This window comes from Anabrus simplex, chromosome 4, assembly GCF_040414725.1.
Source record: "Anabrus simplex isolate iqAnaSimp1 chromosome 4, ASM4041472v1, whole genome shotgun sequence".
NCBI lineage: Eukaryota > Metazoa > Arthropoda > Insecta > Orthoptera > Tettigoniidae > Anabrus > Anabrus simplex.
The window spans coordinates 200,875,038-200,890,373 of NC_090268.1; the positions used below are offsets into that span (position 1 = coordinate 200,875,038).

The 15,336-nt window shown below is 35.7% G+C and overlaps 1 protein-coding gene across 1 annotated transcript in view; it reads left to right on the forward strand.

Annotated features, from left to right (window-relative positions):
* The window catches only part of Rok (Rho kinase), a 387,800-nt gene that overhangs the window by 145,216 nt on the left and 227,248 nt on the right, over nucleotides 1-15,336 (forward strand). Inside the window, exon 17 of the mRNA XM_068227374.1 lies at nucleotides 4,989-5,225. Within this exon, the coding sequence (XP_068083475.1) occupies nucleotides 4,989-5,225 (237 nt within the window). The remainder of the gene's footprint in view (nucleotides 1-4,988; nucleotides 5,226-15,336) is intronic.

The window sequence follows — 15,336 nt, forward strand, 5'->3', positions numbered from 1 at the left end:
ATTTATTTATTTATTTATTTATTTATTTATTTATTTATTTATTTATTTATTTATTTATTTATTTATTTATTTATTTATTTATTTATTTATTTATTTATTTATTTATTTATTTATTTATTTATTTATTTATTTATTTATTTATTTATTTATTTATTTATTTATTTATTTATTTATTTATTTATTTATTTATTTATTTATTTATTTATTTATTTATTTATTTATTTATTTATTTATTTATTTATTTATTTATTTATTTATTTATTTATTTATTTATTTATTTATTTATTTATTTATTTATTTATTTATTTATTTATTTATTTATTTATTTATTTATTTATTTATTTATTTATTTATTTATTTATTTATTTATTTATTTATTTATTTATTTATTTATTTATTTATTTATTTATTTATTTATTTATTTATTTATTTATTTATTTATTTATTTATTTATTTATTTATTTATTTATTTATTTATTTATTTATTTATTTATTTATTTATTTATTTATTTATTTATTTATTTATTTATTTATTTATTTATTTATTTATTTATTTATTTATTTATTTATTTATTTATTTATTTATTTATTTATTTATTTATTTATTTATTTATTTATTTATTTATTTATTTATTTATTTATTTATTTATTTATTTATTTATTTATTTATTTATTTATTTATTTATTTATTTATTTATTTATTTATTTATTTATATTTTTACAATCATAATTATCATGTTTTGGAAGAAATAAGAAGAGTACATCCTGGGGAGGAACAGGATTATGAATTGGCACAGTGAATATACACACATTGACCGGAAAAGTAGAAGAGGTTGTAGACATGATGGAAAGAAGAAAACTGGATGTACTAGGGCTGGCAGAGACTTAGGTGGAGGGCTGAGGGTAGGAGAGAGCTGCGGAATGGTTTTTGGTTGTACTGGATAGGAAATGATGAGGGAAAGCGAAATTGAGTAGGAGTGATAGTAAGAAATGGATTGAAAGAGGAAGTAAGAGGGTTAAGTGACAGGTTGATAAAAGTCAAAATAACAAAGGAAAAGCCTGGGAAATTGTACAAGTGTATGCTCCACAAGCAGGATGCACACAACAAGATAAAGATGACTTTGAAGAAGAATTGGAGAGACAATTGAATGGACAAAATAACGTGGTAATGGGGGACTTGAATGCCCATGTAGGCATGGAAAGGAAGGATTATGAGAACATGCTTGGAGCGGAAGGATGGGGAAATAGGAATAAGGAAGGAGAAAGACTACTGGATTTGTGCAAAAGAAATGGGATGATGGTCGGGAACTCATGGTTCAAAAAGAGAGAAAGCCATAAGATAACGTGGTATAGCAGTGACTCGTCTAGGAAATCCATTGTAGCTTACATGATCTACGACTGGGAAATGAAGACGAATGTTATAGTTGTAAGGGTAATACCATCAGAGGCCCTAGATACTGACCACAGACTACTGGTAATGAAACTGAGAACAGTGACGGAAAGGAAGAGAACAGAGAAGCAAGAAAGACATATCAAAATATGGAAACTGAAGGAAAAGGAAACCAAGGAAGAATACCAGGAAAAAATAAGATTGAACGTACCAACAGATGATACAAAAACAGGAGAGGAGGCATGGGAAAGGTTCAAGAGGACACTAGTAAAAACTGCAGAGGAAGTTTGTGGGAGAACTAGTGCCAGGAAAAGATGCAAGGAGACTCCATGGTGGAACGACAGAGTCAAAGCGGCAGTTAGGGAGAAAAATAAAGCTTTCCGAGTGTGGTTTCAACAGAGGACAACGGAGACAAGAATATAAGATGAAAAAGGAAGAAGCTAAAAAGGTCACAGAGGAGAAGAGAAAAAATGGATGGAAAAAAGGACAAACATGATGCAAGAGGATAGCAAAGGAAATAAACAAGTACTGTATGGAATGTTCAAGAGTAAGAAGAAAGGCAAGAGGGAAGATGTTATAATGATGGACAAAAATTGAAATGAAGTGCAGGAAATGGAGAAACTCAAAGGAATATGGAAGGAGTATTTTGAAGATTTACTGAACCCACAAGGATGCACTGAGGAGGAAAGTAGAAGCAGGGAGGAAGTAAGAAATATGGAAGAAGAGAAATACCTAACATGGGCAGAAGTGGAGCTAGCACTAGACAGATGAAAGGAGGGAAAGCCACAGGGTTAGATGAAGTGAGTATTGAGATGGTGAAGGCAGCAGGAGAGGTAGGGAAACAGTGGCATTATTGTGTGTTGAAAGTATAAGGAAGAAAAGGAAGACCCCTGAAGATTGGAAGAAGGGGTAATCATACCCATTTTCAAGAAGGGGAATAGAAAATAGTTTAAGAATTATAGGGGAGCCACATTGATATGCCACTGTGCAAAGGTGTTTGAGAAGATTCGGAAGAATAGAACTAGAAAGAGGGTGGAAGAAAAGTTAAGAGAAGAGCAGTATGGTTTCAGATCAGGAAGGTCCACAGTAGACCTTATATTCACAGTAAGGCAACTACAGGAGCGTCATTATGAATGGGGTAAGGATCTTGTGATGGCCTTCATGGACTTCGAGAAAGCTTATGACTGTGTGTGTAGAAACAAGGTATGGAACACCTTACAGAGAAAAGGTGTCGAGGAACAGACCGTAGAAAGAGATGCACAGTGGGAGTGTCATTTATGTGAAAATAGGAGGAGAGAGAACAGGCTGGTTTGAGCAAAAAGGTGGATTAAAACAAGGAAGTGCTCTGTCACCTTTGCTCATAGTATTAACAATGGATGAAATAATGACAAAAGTGGCAAGGAAAATTGGAGAAGGAAAAATGAAAATGATGATTGAAGATGACCTATTAGACTGGGGAGAAAAAGAAGAGGATATCCAGGAACAATCAGATGCTTGGGTAGATGAGGTGGAACAATATGGATTGAAATTTAATACTCAAAAGAGCGAGTTAGTGATTACAACTAGAAAGAAGGAGAGACCTACGAGAGGGATAATGCTTGGAGGGGAACAACTTAGGAAGGTAGAGAGTTTCAAGTACTTAGGAAGTATCATAGAGGAAAGTGGAAGAAATGATAAGGAAATAATTTAGCGTGGAAGACAAGCAGGAGCATTCCTGAAAAGTGTCAGTAGCCTGGTTTGGAGCAAGGATGTTCCTCACAGAAGCAAAATGGTGATATATAGGACGTACTATATACCTAATCTGACGTATGCAGCGGAGACGTGGGTAATGAGGCAGAGAGCCGTGAATAGAATACAGGCAATTGAAATTAAATTTCTGAGAAGCAGGATAGGAGTAACAAGATGGGATAAGATGAGAAATGAGAAGGTTCGAGATATAGTAAAAGAAGAGCCACTACAGAATAGGATAGAGGCATCTAGACTTAGATGGTACGGACACATGAAGAGAATGACAGAGGAAAGGATACCGAGGAGGATGCACGATATGGAGATAACAGGTAAACGGCCAAGAGGAAGACCAAGAGACAAATGGATAAAAGGAGTGGAAGGGTGCGTACAGAGAAGAGGTGAGGACTGGGCAAGAGTGACTAGGGAGAAGTGGTGGGAAGACAAGAGGAGATAGAGAGGCTTATGTTCTAAGCAGACCCGGCCAACAGCTGGAAACTGCAGATGATGATGATGATGATGAAGAGCAGTACATATTTACTCCTATACTAAATAATTTTCGACATACATGCCAGTTGCCATTCAAGTTCATTGTTTTTATTTTAGCTACTTACACTCTTGATAAAACATTAATTTTTAAGGAAGCTGGGCTGAGTGGCTCAGACGGTTAAGGCGCTGGCCTTCTGACCCCAACTTGGCAGGTTCGATCCTGGCTGAGTCCGGTGGTATTTGAAGGTGCTCAAATACGTCAGCCTTGTGTCGGTAGATTTACTGGCATGTAAAAGAACTCCTGCGGGACTAAATTCTGGCACCTCGGCGTCTCTGAAAACTGTAAAAGAGTAGTTAGTGGTACGTAAAACAAATAACATTATTATTATTATTATTATTATTATTATTATTATTATTATTATTATTATTATTATTATTATTATTTTTAAGAAATAAAGTAAACAGTTAAACAATCTTAAATACTTCTTAAAATGTTAATTATATGAAGTATTAATTAAAATGGTCATTAGGCGGTATTTCTCGCTTCTTTTCCTTACTTTTTAAAGTTAAAAACTTCATGATTGTTCCGTATTGAATAAAGAAAAATATACGATATTAAATAGAAGGAAGACCAAGCTCGATAGCTGTAGTCACTTAAGTGCGGCCAGTATCCAGTGTTCGGGAGATAGTAGGTTCGAACCCCACTGTCGGAAGCCCTGAAGATGGTTTTCCGTGGTTTCCCATTTTCACACCAGGCAAATGCTGGGATGTACCTTAATTAAGGCCACAGCCGCTTCCTTCCCACTCCTAGCCATTTCCTATCCCATCGTCGCCATAAGACCTATCTGTGTCGGTGCGACGTAAAGCAAAAAAAGAAGAAAAAGAAGGAAATTAGAAGGAAGGTTCCGCCTTTCGCCTTTCAATACTCCGTTGTTAAGTTGAACCAAATAGAAGTTACAACCTGTTCATTTGGGACCGGTTTTAACACATTTGAAGTGTCATCATCAGCCAAATAGCAAACAGTGCAAAAATGAAGTCTTAAAGATCTAAAAACAACTAACACAATGATCACAGACAATAGTGTTAATGTTGGAGAAAAGCGTACTGTTTTTTTTCTAATCACCCTATATTAGCCGATTCATCCTTTTGTGTGTATTCTGTCAACATGTTCTGATCTGTTAAATCTGTGTTTGCTATTGATTTCCTAAATATGTAAGTTCTGTTCTTGTTAACTTCCTTACTAGAGTATTTCTCAGCCAGTTATCACTTATTGTCTTGGCTATTGCCTTCCCAATCCTTCCCTTCCCAGTGTGACCATTAACAAAAGAAAGAAGTACATGTTTTTTGGAACTGTTTATTAATAACAAGTATTCTCATTTTTCAGGTCGGTTACAGAGTCTGCATGGGGAGTTAGACCGGGCTAGTCAGCGAGAAGTTAAGTTGACCGAAGACAATAGATTATTGGGAGAGAAGATCTCCACGCTAGAAAAGGAATGTGCGTCCCTTGGGTTGGAGTTGAAGGCTGCACAAAATCGTTACCAGCAAGAGGTGAGAGCCCATGAAGAGACAGAGCGGAGTCGTCTCATGAGCAAAGAAGAGGCCAATTTAGAAGTTGTGAAAGGTATGTATTAATTTACTTAACAGTACTACTTCTCTCAGTAAGTGCATCAAATACAGTAAAACCTGCATTTAGCGACACCTTTGTTGTTAAAGTCAAATAATAATACTAGATTATAAATTCCACCTGTTCAATACATAAGAGTTTTTTATTTAAATTTAAGAAATAGTTCTTAATATTTTAGATATAGGGACATGTTTCACCCATAATGAGGGCATCATCAGCCTAAAAATCTCGTACCTGAAAGAAAGATAGATCATGATCCTGATTGTTCTTATACGTAAATAAGAGGATACTGTTTTAGGTATAAAAATGTATAAAATGACTAGCAAGTAGAAACATGTGAAACATGTCCCTATATCTAATATGTTAAGAACTATTTCTTAAATTTAAATAAAGAACTCTTATGTATTGAACAGGTGGAATTTATAATCTAGTATTATTATTTGACTTTAAGTACATTTCAATGCGGACCATAACATGAGATTTGTAACATGTAACCTTTGTTGTTGTTATTGTTGTTTCAGTCATCAGTCCAGGGACTGGTTCAGTGCAGCTTTCCATGCCATCCTATTGTGTGCTTGTTTTTCATATTTTTTCTCTCTTCTTTTTCACACCTTTTAATACTTTCCTCTCATCTTTAGAAATGGTAGATATAGTTTTCACTGTACCCGCAGATACATGGCGTAAAATGTCCTCATGTCGGAAAAAATACTATCTAGCGTTTCCATATCCCTGTTCAATAGTTTTTATTTATATATTCAGTAGTATGTTTTCTCGCTTAACACGTTCATTTTTGTTCTCCTCTGCAGAAACGTCTTAATGAGGTTTTACTATAACATTTGCAAGGGGACCTATAAAGATATCAACTGGAACTTACTTACTATTGCAGATCACACTGTTTCTAAAACAAATCGTAGTAGAAGCCTATTTCGGACTAGTGGATTATTAAACATTATTTTCTGGTCACCCTCTTAGACAATGAATTGGAGGTTACACTCGACCATATGTGACTGCCGGAGAATTACTTTGACCACCATTTTGAATGCAACAAAACTTTGACCAACTCAAGTGATCAATTTTATTATTATTATTATTCTTATTATTATTATCAGCACACTAATGATAATAATAATAATAATAATAATAATAATAATAATAATAATAATAATAATAATAATGATGATGATGATGATGATGATGATGATGAAATAACTACATCAGCACTGTTAATAAGAAATGCTTTGATATTTTATAATAATTATAATTCGTCAAGTGGAATCGAAACTCAAAAGTGCGAGGTTCAACCTCTGCGCTCGTAAAGATATGGATGCCAGTCCACTTCCTGAAAGATTTTAATTTTGTCTTCATTAGTAAGGAATTTCACAACTTGTTCCGTATCCATAACTTCAGTAGGATATTCCGAGACAAATATGCACCACACTAATCTACTTCACATGATCATGTTCCTGATCCAGATGTAGGCTATCATGCTGCCATTCATTATACCACTCAACACAAAATTAATTTCTAACTTCTGGAATGGAATGAAAAATACAAGCTCAAAGAGGCTCAGTGTATTATTCAGCAATCTTACAGCTAATCTGCAAGCAGAACTAAACATTTGAACATTCCTGAGGCTAATGGCTTGCTCCCCGAAGGTGCAACTTATCCTGTGAACAGTGGGGGCCAATTGGAATTAGAAGTGTGGGGGGTGGGGGCAAAATGTACATATAACAAAGTACCTGGGTTTGGGTTTGTGGGATATAGTGGTGGGGCGATATACACATAAAAAAATGAAGGGCTACAAAATGGTACGTTTTTTATACTCTCTCGACCAGATTTTGACAGAGGACAGATAGGTAAAGGTTGACAGTTGACCAACTTAAGTGTGGTAATAATAGTTTTTCAAGTTTTTGTTTCAATACTTTCACCAACAATATTACACATGTAATACAATTAAATAGAAGTACGGTGTGATTATAAAATTAAAGATAGTAGGTTCGAATCCCACTATCAGCAGCCCTGAAGATGGTTTTCCGTGGTTTCCCATTTTCACACTAGGCAAATGCTGGGGCTCTACCTTAATTAAGGCCACGGCCACTTCCTTCCAACTCCTAGGCCTTTCCTATCCCATCGTCGCCATAAGACCTATCTGTGTCGGTGCAACGTAAAGCCCCTAGCAAAAAAAAAATTAAAAAAATAAAATAAAAAATCATTTAGTATTTGATTACACATAAGAACCTAACATGCTAACGAGACTGCCCGGCTGATGAATGTCCATGGCAAGCAGGGGTGAATCATACCTCATTGTCCATAACCGTGACAAAAAATATGCCCCTGCTACCCTTCCTCGCAGCACTTGCAAAGGATGTACTACTTGCTGTGGCGCTATATAAATTGGTTAGCCGCGGCGAACAACACTTTTTGCATATTTCCGCTATTAATGTGGTTAAAAATTAAAGAAAATAAAGGACATAATTAGCTGATAAGACAACAGGGCTTGCATGGAAGCGAGATACTTTATCCCCTCGTCATAGGAAAGTTCGATAAGCTACAATGTTTTAAGGGCGTCGGACACTTTCCATGCCAGTACAAAGCATCTAAAAATGCAAACAGTACAGAAATCCAAAAAATAATGCATTTGCACAGGGGAACCGGCATAATTTATCCTCGTCTTTGAATTGTGCGATTTTTTTTCTTTCGTTGCGTGAGGTTATGTTTGTCAGTGATTTATCCAACTGCATTATTTGAACATAGTAAATGCACCTTGTTGGATACGGTACATTTCGGAAATAGTTTTTTTCTATGGCATTTGAAAGGTTTAAACTGTGAATAGAGGTGATTGCATGTATTAATGGGTCTTAGAATACTTTGTGATGCGGCAAGTGTTCACGTTTCTTAAGTACGAGAGAAGTGCCATGGCGGGAAATTGTACAAGGATAGAACCTTGTGACGGGAACTGCATGCAGGGAACATTTGGAGTCTGTCACCTCACTCAGGCACATAAAGCTGTGCGTCTTCAATGGGCTAGAAATCATAGACAGTAGCCGACTGGCAGAACATTTTTGCCCCTATACCGAAGGCCAAATGAAGCATTGTGCATATGCAAGGTCAGGTTCAAGCCAGAGGTGGGTCTGTGATGTTTTGGTGGTGTTTTTCATATTGTGTGGATATGACCCACTCACTGAAGTGATCACTAACATGAACCAATATGTTTATTCAAATATTCAGAATGATCAGACGTTGCTTTTCATTCAACATCTGCATGACGACTATGCTATTGATACCCCGATTTTTCAGGATGACAACAGCAAACTGCATCGGGCTGGACATGTATGAGACCGGTTTTGTGAACACTCCCCCACCCTATTACATCTTCATTTGCCTGCAAAATCACCTGACTTGAACCCCATTGAAAATCTGTAGGACATGTTGGAACAGCGGATAAAATGCAGACATAAACATACCCCGCTATTTGGTGGAATTGTGCGATCAAATCCTCAGTGAGTGGCTTAACCTGGATGTGACATACCTGCACAGTCTTCTGGACTCACTTCCTAAACGAATCCAGGCAGCTATCAAGTTCAGAGGCGGAGTTACAAGCTTTTAAGTGATGCTTGTAGTGATTTCTCCAGGGGTGATTAATTTTTGGTTTGGTAGGCTTATGTACATGCTTATGACTTTTTAATTTCTTAACCACCTTTATGAACTAGAATCCTGCATGCAGTGGAAAAAACATTTTGGTCCTTCGGGTTTCGGCTGAGAGCAGATTTTATGTACCTGTGAAATATTGATGTAAGCTACTTCTGCTTGCTCCTTTTAACATTGCTTTACCATAAGCAGTAATCTAAATGCCTTTTTGACAACGTACCTTATATGCCTTCCTAAGTGAAATTTACTACCCACTTAGGCTATTATCTACAAATATCTTCAAAATTTGCCTTTTCGCCAGCCATTTTGGAATTGCCTATTGTCCTGCATGTCTTGTTCCCAAAACTAAATGCTTGACTCTTTTCAACATTGTCATCCAATTTTTTTGAGTTAAGTTTCTGTAAGTCATCAGAGCTGAATACTGGCATATGCTGTGTTATCTATATGTGGATTGCTGATATATTAGTTTGGTTAAGTTTTCAAAATCGACTTCAACCTGTTAGGTCGTGTTACATACATTTAGTATGTGTTGAAGAGATGTTAGGTACAGAACAAAAATGGCCGACCGGACACCAGTGGGATCCGAACCCACAACCTCCCGATTGAGCCACCAGTTGACCTGGGCCACCATAGCTCAATCAGTATAGCAACTGATGCAAAATCGGGAGGTTGTAGGTTTGGATCCCACTGGTGTCCGGTTGGCCATTTTTCTTCTGTACTTAACATTTCTTCGTCACATACTATAGGCAGGAAAAGGTATAAAGGTAGGAACATCAAAAGAAACCCGTAGTACAGTAAACACAATGACATGTCAGTGCGGGACAGGGAAGTGACAAAAAGTGGGGAGGGCAAACATCAGTGCATTTCCACATATTCATGCACTGCTGCGTTCAAATACTTGGGCTTTCTCCTCATCAATCCCAGTTCTTCTCTGTCTGTGACAAGCTAGTTTCTGCTTCCAAGCTTCATCAGAAGGCTGGGCTTGAGCACTCTTTCCATCTTGAGCTTTATTTTTTATATTGGAAGTTTAGGATTAAGAGAGCCAGATAAGGATGAGAAGTGGGAAAAGGGAAAAAGATGATGAGTGCAGGTATTAGGAACCTACGACAAACACAGGAGAAAACGATCCCAATGGTTCAGTATAAGTAATTCTAATGTTGTATTTAAAAATTAATTAATTTTTTCTTGTGAAAGTTTCTATGCAGACATCAGCGTAAAATGTGGAGTTTGTCCCTGTCCTTTCATATTTTCATGCTTTAATAAGGAGTCTCAACTATATAATCCATTTAACACACTTAAAAATATGCTGTGTGGTGTACATTTTGATTGAAGTACTTGGATCAATCTTTTTTTTTTTAATATGACACAACACTAACAACTGCACGAGGTGTACTCCTGAAACCTCGAGGGATATTTCCCATATTGCCCTTACTTGACTTAATTTCTTAAACATCATGATATCCCTCGATCTAATAAAGCAACAACATATTTCTTAAAAAGAAGATTGATCCCAGTACTTTAATCACATGTAAAGCACACAGCATATTTTTGAGTGTTTTAAGTGTTTTCAGTGGATTACATAGTTGACTTTATTCGAGCTCAACACAGTCATAATTTTTAACACAGGAGTTTTGGTGTTCACGAGGAGTACATTATAATGCCATCACCTTTTTATATGCATGTTCACAACTTACTGTTTTTACAAGCATAAACAGACAATGATAGATTGTCATTTTTAATTAACAAGTGTTTGTCAGGATTAAAAAAATCCTTGTATATCGATCATACTGAATATTTTAATAGTATACATATGTGTATTTTTGCAACCTTGTTTGTGGTCATAGCTTTTTAAGATCCAATTCTATTTGACGTTTGTATTAGGACATTCAGTTTTAATGACACTATGTCCTTCTTTTAAACTATCTTGCTATGAATAGCTGAAGATGGCTGTTTACATCGGCCGAAATCAGTCTTAGTAAAGGATATTGTATTGGTCAGGTGGTCAATAAAACTTTAATTAAGGAACTATCATATCCATCAATATGGACCTAATAATGAAATTCATAGCTTACAAGCCCTGATCATGGTTTTCCTGTGGTTTCCCATCTTCACACCAGGCAAATGGTGGGACTGTACCTTAGTTACAGCCACATCCACTTCCTTCCCACTCCTAGCCCTTTCCTATCCTATTTTCACCATAAGATCTATCTGTGTTGCTGTGACGTCAAGCAACTTGTAAAAATAAAAAAATAAAATTTAAAAAATTACCAACAGGCGTCAAAAAGATGCTCAGTTTTACTACCAAATCAGGACTCTACTTGGGGATAACCAAATTCCTCTGAGAGCCAAAATAACTTTTCATCAGGCCTACTTCTTGCCAGTAACAACATACAGCCTTGAAACATGCACCATTGAATAGTACAGATAATAGTAAGCTCCAAACTACAGAATTGATGTTTCTGAGAGCAATAATCCAGAAAGCAAGAAGAGGTAAGATCCAAAATAAAAAAGATCTGTCAAGAAATCTAAGTGAAACAGCCTCTCTAGAGAAGTAGAATGGTGCAAAATCCAAGAGGAACAAATGTAGGTAAATAAACAGAAGTCTGCGACACACGAGATGGATTCCTCTATAGTTGCCACATTTCTGCCTGCTGCCCCTTTTGACAAGGGGAACTATGATACCCTTTGTCCAGTCACCTGGGATTTCTCCTTTTTTCCAGGTGGTATTCAGTACCAATGCTTTTTAATGTATCATATTGAAATTGATTGTTAAATATTGTACTCTCCTGAAATATTATCAAAATAATTTTTTCTTTGATTTATGTGCTGCATTAGGTAGAATGGATTGCATATTCAAAGGTATGAACATCTTATTGGCTTTCAAGCTGTTATAATATTATTACATTTTATAACATCTCAACTAAACTACATTGAAAAATTATCCTAGATTATCAAGTGAACAATAACTATGCATCATAAATAGAAATGTTTTATCCCTGTATAGGGATAAACTGAACAGGAGATATATAACTGTTTATTCACACTGTCAGTCCAGTGTTAAACTTCCTGTTTACTTATGTAAGCCATTGTAAGATCATTTTAACTTGCATTGTATGCATACTTTTATATTTTGCTCCTGTTTGTTTTCTTACCTGAGCATTTATTAACCTACTGTCAGTAATAATGGATCAGTATTTTATTTTTTAAGAGGAACTAAATTAACACATAGTTGAAAATCATCCAAGATATTAACTAAGACATTATCCTGAGGATCTAACATTTGAACCAAGTAAGATATATAGTGTGTTGCCAAACTACCTGTACAAATTAATACAGGAGATAGAACACACCAAAACAAATTTTGGATAGGAATGCATATTCGCCGAAGTTGTCTGTTGGTGCTAGGGGAACGTTGACAAAGTAATTGGTCAAAGTAATATAAAGAGCTTCATTCACAGAAGGTGCTCAAAGGTATGACTACGGGCTTGAATGCGTGCATAACAATGTTGGAACATTCTTTGTTGTACACAAAACTGCCATAAGTTCTGTCAGTACTTTCAATGCATATAACTTCCAAACAAAACTACGCAAACCCATTAATATACTTCTTTCTTCGATTTTGGACATCTAAGGACCACAGAAAGTAACCCTGTGCATTCATCTTAATCCTTCCTTTCTTGACTTCCAATAGTTCTTCTTTCTTTCACTTTGCTGTTTCCTCCTCTCTTGTGTCCAGATGTTATTACTTTTCCTCTTTTCCTTCTGGAAAGCCTTGAAATTTTGTGTCAATCTTCTGTAAGTTGTTCTGTCTTGTATTACATCGTCTTTTATCCCAGTCTCTTGTCATATTTTTTTTTTTACTCCTTGGATCGACTGGTTGCCATTCTTGCTCTTGTAAACATGGTTAAACACTCGTTTTGTCAATCTACTGTTAATATCCTCATTATGTGACCAAAAAATGTAATTCTCCTCTTTCTGATTGTGTCTAACAGCCTTTCATTTTCTTCATCCTTGTATAGATCTATATTCCTCATATGTCTAAACTCTCCTTCGTTTTCAATGGTCCCCAAATTTTCGTCAGTATTTTCTTTCTTTTTTCTCTCTTATTTTACCAGTTTTCATAGAGAACTTGCATTCTGTGGCATACAAACTCTCTGGTTTGTTTACTGTGTTATAGTTTTTGATTTTAGTTTTCCTTGAGGGATTCCTCTTATTCTAGGTATCTTTAGTGAGTTGGTATGCTACTTCCAGTTTTCTTGCTCTTGATCTGTTTGCTTCCTTATTAAGTCCATTAACCTGAATTATTTCACCCAGGTATTTAAATTTATTAACCTTGTTGATTTTCCCGTACTCTGTTTTTAGCTCTGTGGGTGAATCCCTAATATTTGACATGAATTTAGTCTTCTCAAGAGATATCTGAAGTCCAACTTCTCCTGCTACTTCCTTCAGAAGGTTGATTTGCTCAAAGGCAGTCTCTATACTTCCACAGAGGATTGCTATGTCATCAGCGAAGGCCAAACAGTTTACACCAACCCCTTTGTGCTTTGAACCTAATCTTATCTCATGATAGAGTCCCCTTTCTTTAAGTCTTTCTTCCCATACTCTTATTACCTTTTCCAGGATGATATTGAAAATAATCTGGGAAAGCCCATCTCCCTGCCTGACACCGGTGTTAATTTCAAATTCATCTGAGATCTCTCCCATAAATTTCACTCTGGACTTTGTTTCAGTCAGAGTTTGCTTAATTATATTGATTGATTTTGTGTCAACTCCAAATTCCTCTAAAATGTTCAGTAGCAAAATTCCCTCTACTGAATTGTACACGTTTTTTGAAGTCCACAAAAACTATGACATAGTTTTTGTTAATATATAAGTAATAATAATAACAACGTAAACGTTTCCACCTTTTCAATACTAAAATATATTCACAAAATTATAAATTACACGGTACTAGTTTCGACCCATCTAGGGGTCATTATCAGCCGTATTGGAGCAAAGATCACTTTTGGCGAAATCCTAAGAAATTATTTTTAAAATAACATTTTCGTAGGATTTCGCCAAAAGTGATCTTTGCTCCAATACGGCTGATGATGACCCCTAGATGGGTCGAAACTAGTACCGTGTAATTTATAATTTTGTGAATATATTTTAGTATTGAAAAGGTGGAAACGTTTACATTGTTATTATTATTACTTATATATTATTCTCAGTTCAATACGGACCAAAAACATGAAATTCATAACCATTAATAGTTTTTGTTCTTTTTAACCCTGTCTCGTATTATAGTTTTCAGGTTTAGAATCTGTTCTGCACATGATCTGCCTTTTCTAAACCCACCTTGGTATTCTCCAATTTGTCTATTATTGGTTCACTTCTATTATGAAGAGATTTTGACAGTATTTTATATATAACTGCCACTACGTAGACTCCTCTGTAATTGTTCACATCTGTTTTGTCACCATTCTTACATAATGGGTGTATCAGTGCGTTCTTCCAAACATCAAGGATTTTGTCTGTTCGCCAGATTTCTTGTATTATGTTTGTCAGTTCCTGTCTTGCTTGACTTCCTGCTTCTTTTCACAGTTCTGCAACAATCAAATCTTCCCTGCAGCCTTATTGTTTTTCAGACTTCGGATTATGTCATATATTTTTTTCTCATCTGGGGGGGTTTGAGGGTTTAGCTTTTGTTTGTGGTTAATATACATATATTCTGAAAAAAAAAAAACCCACAAAAAAGCTACAGAATGAGCATACTCTTATTCTAAATCATCCTGTGCGGCAACACAGCGGCAAAGACATTAAGGCCACTCATCAGTAACTGCACGAATCATGTCCAGTGGAATTTTTTTGACAGCTGACATGATAGATTTTTTTTAACATCTCAGTATTGCGGTGCCTTTTAATACATTTTATCGCCTCGATCATCTGTCACAGAGAATAATCCAATGGATTGAGGTCCGGGCTTCCACTAAGCTGGTCAGCAGCAGCAATGAACCGTGGGGCATTGATTGTCAACTACTGCTGTGTCATTTTTGCTTTGTGTGCAGGAGTGCTATCCTGTTGAAAAATCCATGATTTCCCTTCAAACAGCTTCGAATTGATACGTGGTATCCCATTCTCCAACATTGTCTGGTAGACAGCTGCAGAAGTTTTTACTCCACCTTCGCAAAAATGCACCTCCGATGCTCCCCGCCAGGAAACTGCTCATCACAAAGTTTATACAAGGAGTAATTTTAATACCACCTATTCAATACAAATTATTCCACTATAGTGTGGTTAAATACACATGGAAATTATCAGAAGTTTGAAGAGTACATGTTTTGCGCACTATTTATTGGGCATCATCAGCCTTAATCAATCTTAAAACACACATAGTCTAAGGAGTCATAATAACTTACGTAGAACGTAATGATGAATATTTACAAGTGTTAATACTGTGGATGCAAAATGTTTACAGTAC